General features: G+C 54.6%; 1 protein-coding gene across 1 annotated transcript; it reads right to left on the bottom strand.

The window, feature by feature from the left end:
• Window positions 1–123: 123 nt before the first annotated feature.
• LOC122382967 (sphingomyelin phosphodiesterase-like) lies at window positions 124–6,031 on the bottom strand. The gene is made up of 10 exons (XM_043368973.1): window positions 5,697–6,031; window positions 5,309–5,447; window positions 4,076–4,280; window positions 3,322–3,480; window positions 2,933–3,154; window positions 2,429–2,601; window positions 1,787–1,987; window positions 1,523–1,693; window positions 1,072–1,255; window positions 124–802 (listed from the first exon to the last, which is right to left on the bottom strand). The coding sequence occupies exons 1-10, from the start codon at window positions 5,746–5,748 to the stop codon at window positions 503–505; spliced, it is 1,806 nt and encodes a 601-aa protein (XP_043224908.1). The 5' UTR covers window positions 5,749–6,031; the 3' UTR covers window positions 124–502.
• Between the last annotated feature and the right edge of the window lie 1,625 nt (window positions 6,032–7,656).

Here is a 7,656-nt window from a genome sequence, read left to right as displayed (position 1 = left end):
TAGTAAAAGACGTTTTATCCAGTGTTTGAAAAAATATACCGGGCCCTGAGGGGCACCCTGAGCGCGCCTTCGGCGCTCAGGAGGGGGCCATGGCCCCCGTGGCCCCCCCCTTAGGTACGTCACTTCCAGTTTGTATGGTTATATTTCTCATCGATGCTTATTGGCACGCACGTCAAAGCAAAGCTCGATTTATTCAAGGACGGCCACTGGTGAAGTTGATACAGTTGTCCAAATGCAACTGCGAGGCACACCTACGACCTACGTGAATCATAAAACATTTCAATTTGTCTCAGTACTCGCCGTCCGCTGTATGCTTTTATGTTCACTGCATGACACTGAAGCAACTCTTGCTTCCGTTGGACATTCGTCACAGCAGAAGTCGCTGCTTCTAACATTTAGGCACAATAAATCACATCACAACCGCCCCTGGTTACCGGTGACGGCACCACACACCCAGACACCCACCCACCCCGCTCCGCTCCTCCGTCGGTCCGTCGGTCCTCTAGCAGCGGGGGTTGCTCGAGTCGGAGGTCTCCGTGCCGCAGATCTTCTGGTCGCGGCAGGCGCCCTCGCACGGCCCGTAGTGCACCTGCGCCGCGTCGCTGTGGTAGTAGTAGCTCATGTACTGCTGGAACTTGTCCGAGTCCGTCTTCATGCGCTGCACGAGCCGGTCAAAGTTTTGCGGCGTGGGCGGCGCCTCGAGCAGGTCGGCGCGCGCCGAGTACAGCTTACTGTAGCTGGTGTCGCCGACGGCGTTGGCGCGCTCCAGGTCCATCCAGTAGGTGTCGTAATCCACGGCCATCTGAGGGGCAGCGGAACGCCGTGAGGTGGGGGTGGGCGGTTCACACAGGGAGCGCGGCTTCTATAATCTGCTGAAACTTATATGGGTATAGTGACTATGGCCAGGGTGTTGACTGCTGCAATGCAAGAGCATCTATATATTGATCCACGACATTATATTGCCGCTTAGGCGGGATACGTTTAGGCGTCCCAGACTAGCCGAGGTCGATGTCGAACCCTACTGGTACTTTATCGCCCTGGTGCGGGGTATCCTATCGGCCGCTGTCCTACCCAGGTGCTGTTGGTGTCCACGTGGAAGATGCGGTAGGTAGGGTTCTTGTAGCTGTACGTGGTCACGGCCGGCGTGATGTAGGCCACGCTGACGGCGCGGCCGGGGTCCTCCAGGTCGTAAAACACCTCGAACTCGTCCTTGTGCGTGTGGCCGTAGAACTGGCCGGATATGGTGTCCTCGTACCTGGGAGCTCGGAGAGGTCAGCAGGACATCCCGTCCACGAACTAAGCGAGCGTCCAGCTGCATTCACTATTTAGTTTAACCAAAGTGCGCTGTGGTAGTTTTGTGGCAGCGTTCTTTAACGCTTTCCTCATCGACTTAAGTAGGTAGCTCGTAATGAATACATAAAACCTTATAAGCTCCCACATTTGCTGTTGAACCTGAGATCGGCAGTATACATATAACCCCAGCGGTACCGCTCCATCCCCGGGTGTTGTCCCGATGGCGCACCGGTTGACGATGCGGTTGAACTGGTGGCTCCAGGTGGGCAGGCAGTCAGTGATGCCGGGCGGGATGTGGCTCAGCAGGTGCACCTTCTCGCCCAGGTCCTCCGCCTCCTGCAGCTGCTCCACCAGCCACTGCAGCTCACCGTTCGGGTCCACAGAGTCCAGCAGCAGCAGCCTGGGCGCAGAGAGCAGTCGTGGTCACTCTCAGAGCGTCCCGGGACACCCGGGCAGCTGTCGGCGTCCCTCTCTGCGCGCGGCGTGCACTCACCAGTTGAGGTTGTTGCAGAAGTTGGAGTTGATGCTGATGACGCGCAGTTTGCCGGGGATGGCGCGGCTGGCGTAGAACGAGCCCCGGTCGATGGTGCCCTCAGTGATCTCTGTGGGGAACAGCGCCGGCCACAGCTCGCCGAACGTCGCCTCCAGCCACTCGACACTGTTGGTCTCCGACTCGACAGTGGCCGGCGGGTAGCTGCAGCAGACAACAGTGGTCAGTTGTCAAGGATTTGTAGCACTAGTCAGTGGTCCTTTTCGTGCACACTGGGGCGAGAGAGACGAGACAAGTGGCTTGTTTCTGGGCCCGAATTAAAGTTCACTTGGCAAACAGTTTGACTGGCCCTAAATAAAATATCTTACGGCTCGATGGCTCGTTGTGCTACTGACATGTTGCTGAAGCAGGGCGCGCTACTGACATGTTGATGAAGGGCATGACCTGCTACTGCCATGTTGCTGAAGGACATGACTGGTGCACTGCTGACATGTTGTTGAAGGACATGACTCGCTACCGACATGTTGCTGAAGGGCATGACTCGCTACCGACATGTTGCTGAAGGGCATGACTCGCTACCGACATATTGCTAAAAGGCATGACTCGCTACCGACATGTTGCTGAAGGACATGACTGTTGACTGACATGTTGATGAAGCAGGGCGCGTGGTTGCCGATGGATGAGTACACGGGCGTGTTGGGGAAGCGCGCCTGCAGCTTGGTCAGCGATGCGCGGATAGCCGCCTCGTTGCCTTCCCTGGTCTGGTTCCAGATGTCGTGCGCCGGCAGGTCCCCCGTCAGGTAGATGATGTCCACGTCCTGCCGGCAGCGGCACGCGTCAGATCACGTCTAGCGCTGCTCATGCGGGGATGTGTGCTATTGAACTATGATGCCATCCTCTTCGCCAGAGCTCTTATTGCGTGCGTTCTTGTTTTCTGTTTTAATAGAATTCTAGCCTAGCATCATCTACAAACGTGCGTATTTACACAGTCATGCAGTTAACAATGTTAACATTTCGACCTACATCAATCTAACAAGGAACAAACGTCAGACTGTTTTGACGATACTGCATGTTCTGCAACCCCACATCCCGATGGGTCCTCTGAAATTACGCGTCAAACCTTCACAAAATCTCCGGTCCCCCGCTTACGGCGTGGTTCTCGGTGATCCAGTCGAGTGTGGCGTCCAGCGTTGCCATGGGGATGTCGCAGTCGGCCAGCGCGCCGTACGGGCCCGTGGTCGCGTTACCCTGACCCTGTGAGGCGTGGCAGCACATGGGCATGCTGCAGAACGCCTCGCTGCCCTCGGCGTAGTCGAGGTCCACGTGCAGGTCGCTCAGCTGCAGCACCTTGATGGTGGTCGTCTCCGACACCTGCCGTAGCGCCGAACGGCACCGGGTCAGGATCGCATCAGCATGAGATCTGCACCGAGAAATAATCTTTAGTAGTCAGAGCGGTGCCTATGGTCCAGCTGAAGCTGTCAGTGGCACAATGTCCCATTTCCCCTCTCCCTCCACCCCTCGCTCCGCCGCGGACTCACGTCGGGCAGGACGGGCTCGATGTGCGGCGGTTTGGGCGTGTCGGGCAGCTGTACCTCCCACTGGGGCCAGATGACGGAGCCGCACTGGGCGCCGATGATGTACGTGCACACCTCAGCGGCCGTGGTGCGCCGCGCGCTGAGCACCTCGGCGATCGTCGGCTGCCGGTCAGACGCGAGCGGAACGGGTCTGTGAGACACTGGCGACTACGAGGGACTCGGGACTCGTGGACTTTAGGACGCAGAGGCTGGCGCAAAAGTGGCCTAAGGAGAAGGCTGGATCAAAAGGAATTGAAGGTACTGTGGTGAGGATAATCATTGGATGCTCGCGGAGTAGTGTAGGTATGGTTGAAAATAAACGATTTTCCTGCGGCTTACGGTATGGAGTTATCATGACAGGAATGTTGTGCTATGCTAATTTCAATCCCGATTCGGTAGAAACTCAAGAGGCATTACACCACCAGCGTGAAGTACCTAGTTGCAATGCTGGCTCAGCGTAAACCTTATTCACCTCTGATGATCCTGCCTGCTCATTCCAATGAAAGAACGCTGTCGATTTCCTGAATGGAGCTTCGCGGCACTTGCGATGGCCAGTGTGACTGATCCGCTCTTAACTTAAGATCATTGGCCAAGTTGACCTTCCCCCACTTCACTTACAATGGCCAGTGTGACCGACCCTTACAATGGCCAGTGTGACCGACCCTTACGATGGCCAGTGTGATCGACACTTACGATGGCCAGTGTGATCGACACTTACGATGGCCAGTTCGACGGATCCGCGGCACACCTCCTCGTCGTACAGGTCGAGCACCACACACGCCTCGATGGCCTGCTCGGCGATCTGGTCGATCGGTGTGCCGCTGTAGAACTCGAGCAGCACGGGAGCGATGGCGAACTCGCACTCGGTGCAGAGGAGGTCCTGGACGGGCGCCGACCAACGCGGGATGCCGCCAGGGCGGTTCCTAAGGCACACAAGAGGGGGAGTGTGTTGACGGTGGAGAGGAACGGGAGGATTGCCATTTTCAGTATGTTCACCGACTCAACCTCATTTGATATTGAATAACACTCCATCTTTTAGTGATTTTACTCTGAGGATTTGGTGGAAGATGGGGTTTGACCGACCATGAAATATGATTGGTTTCGTTTAAAAAGCCCTTGGCTGGCGGGCTGACTGAGCCTGCATGATTGGATACAGCTGTTCACCTAAGGAGGCGCACCTTGGAGTGGTAACCAGCTGAGAATGTCGCGCACCCCAGAGCTACTACTGAGAATGTTGTGCACATTAGAGTGCTGACCAGTTACCTGAGAATGTTGTGCACCTCAGGGTTGTAACTACCTGAGAACGTTGTGCACCTCAGGGTTGTAACTACCTGAGAATGTTGTGCACCTCAGGGTTATAAATACCTGAGAATGTTGTGCACCTCAGGGTTGTAACTACCTGAGAATGTTGTGCACCTCAGGGTTGTAACTAGTTAACTACCTGAGAATGTTGTGCACCTCAGGGTTGTAACTACCTAAGATTGTTGTGCACCTCAGGGTCGTAACTACCTGAGAACATTGTGCACCTCAGGGTTATAAATACCTAAGATTGTTGTGCACCTCAGGGTCGTAACTACCTGAGAACATTGTGCACCTCAGGGTTATAAATACCTGAGAATGTTGCGCACCTCAGGGTCGTAACTACCTGAGAACGTTGTGCACCTCAGGGTTATAAATACCTGAGAATGTTGTGCACCGCAGGGTTGTAACTACCTGAGAATGTTGTGCACCTCAGGGTTATAAATACCTGAGAATGTTGTGCACCTCAGGGTCGTAACTACCTGATAACGTTGTGTTCCTCAGGGTTATAAATACCTAAGATTGTTGTGCACCTCAGGGTCGTAACTACCTGAGAACATTGTGCACCTCAGGGTTATAAATACCTGAGAATGTTGTGCACCGCAGGGTTGTAACTACCTGAGAACGTTGTGCACCTCAGGGTTGTAACTACCTGAGAATGTTGTGCACCTCGGTGACGCGCATCTCCTTCTTGGCGTACTGCACGTAGGGCCGCACCTGGCCGGTGACGTAGGAGCGGTGCGCCTCCAGCAGGAAACGCATAAAGTCCACATTGGGAGGCTCCACCGCCGCTGAAAGACGGCCGCAACATGGTCACGCTTGTCAATGGGTGCGAAATCAACCTGGGATTTCGCAGACAAACGATGTAATATCTAGGCTATAATCTATTCGAGAATGTAGACTTATGAATTCCACCTTGCTCTTCCTGAAGGGGTACGAATGAATGAGAGTGAGAGTGAGGCAGCTCCTATGGTCGCCTTCTGACCAGGGCTGTAGTGAGGGTAGCAGAGGGTGACCGACGCTCGCAGTCCTGGGCTTACCGACGGCGGCGGCCGCTGTCAGCAGCAGTGCCATACACCGAACTCCCCGCATTGCGCCGGTGCCTGCTGCGTCTGGGCCGCTCCGGACCGGAATGAGCAGGGTCTCGGTCAGCGGGGTGCGGCCGGCGGCGGCCCGACCTGACCTCGGAGGCCGCCGGCAGCTGGTCGCTCCCAGCTCCGGAGCGCCCACCCTCCCTGGGAGCGGCCATCTGTCGGCCTCGGTACGGCGTGCGCCGCAAACGCCGCCGGCGCCGCGGGGCGAACTGGGACATCTGCCGCGGCCGGCGGCGGCGATAGCACACGGCCGAGGTCAGTGCCGAGCCGATCCTCTGTCTCTGATTTTACCTCTCCGCGCCGCTGTTTTTTATCCACCGGAGTCCGTCGGCCAATGTTGGAGAGAGCTCAGGCACAAAGCCATAGGCGGCGGAACGGGGAGGGCACCGGGGCACCGTGCGACCCCTTTGATTTTGCCATTTTAATATTAGCCTATAGGCGTTCCATGGAAAGAATGGGACCAAAAGTCGGTAATGCCCCCCCCCCCCCCCTTAGTCGATGGTGTTCTGCCGCTACTGCACAAAGATGTGCCGTGCGTGCAACACCACGCATGGCTACTTTTTACAGTTTTCTATTGGTTCGGTCATATGCTATAGAACTCTGCATTGACCTGACTTTAGGATTGAGACTAATTCATATAGTCCAGCAACACTGGTATACCCACTGAGGCATCGTGATTAGGGATGAAGTCCTGTCGAGTGTCGATTGTTCCGTGAGCTTCGGATACTGTTCCGATAGATATTGTGAGATATTGTTTTATGGCTAAGTCCAGCCGTTGCTATTCATTCCTTTACTCACGGCTGGTGGCCGGGTTCCTGACAGATGATGAGGCGCTCGTGTCTCTAGTGTCATCCACAGTTCAGAAGCCGTTTCTTGTTTGAGTGAATTTTATTGGAAATTTATAGAGCTAAATATTATTTTGAAGCCATGATGGTGTAGACAATGATTCGGCGATAAGCCTTTCCTGCTAACACGTCCCTACACAAACACGTCGAAAGATCTCTTGTGTGGGAGCGTCGCAACTCGCACCTCAGCCGACGGAGGGGGCCGCCGGTCGGGTCTGATTATATCGCCGCACACGTTGTTGGATGCCGACTGCTCAGTGCTCACGCCATGCGGCTCGATAAGGATAATGTGTCCGTCAAGACAACCCATAATCAGCCCGAATTCAGCCCGGGCCCGGGTTTATATAGCCTTGGCCCGGGCTCAGGACGCCTCGGATCGACGCGGATGACTTGAAAGTCGCACACACATAACATTTGGGATTTAGAATACGCGGCCCAAACCATTTGGCTGCTCTCCTAGCCGGGTGGCCTGCAGAGGTCAGCAAAGGTCACGGCCCCCAGATTCACTCAGCCTATCGAATCGCGGCCCACCCATTAGAGCCAGATACCTCAAACAGCACCAAACGACTTACCATGACCTAAAACTGCTTTTCCATTATCAGTTTTACCTGTAAATGTCACGCTATGACCTTAGGTCATAATAATCATATACGGGTCAGGTCGATAAGCTATTGGATAGCAGCTCTTGAATATACGAAAAGGTGTAAATGTCATTCAAAGCAAGTCATGCGATAGCCCATAGAACGCAGAACTTAATCTGCAAAGCACAATTTAATATGTAACCTCGTTTGACTTGGGCTGCGTGAAATGTTGATGATGAAAAATGAAAAAAAATGTTGACGCTTATAAGCCGCAGTTCGGATTCATCCCGGATGTGGTACGCTACCAATCCACTTGAACCTTGCACAGAACAGAGCCCTACAGTCGCAGGGAATGCGTGGTCAAAGTCGTTAAGCGGCTTTCTCAGCCGTTTGGGCTACAAAGGTCGACAAAGGTCAACCGAGGTTATAAAAATGTATTTGCTATGGGTTTGCACTTTGCAGCTCAAGTTATCACGGTTT

This window comes from Amphibalanus amphitrite, unplaced genomic scaffold (assembly GCF_019059575.1).
Source record: "Amphibalanus amphitrite isolate SeventyFive unplaced genomic scaffold, NRLGWU_Aamphi_draft 000151F_arrow, whole genome shotgun sequence".
NCBI lineage: Eukaryota > Metazoa > Arthropoda > Thecostraca > Balanomorpha > Balanidae > Amphibalanus > Amphibalanus amphitrite.
This window is presented reverse-complemented; position numbering and strand designations above follow the sequence as displayed.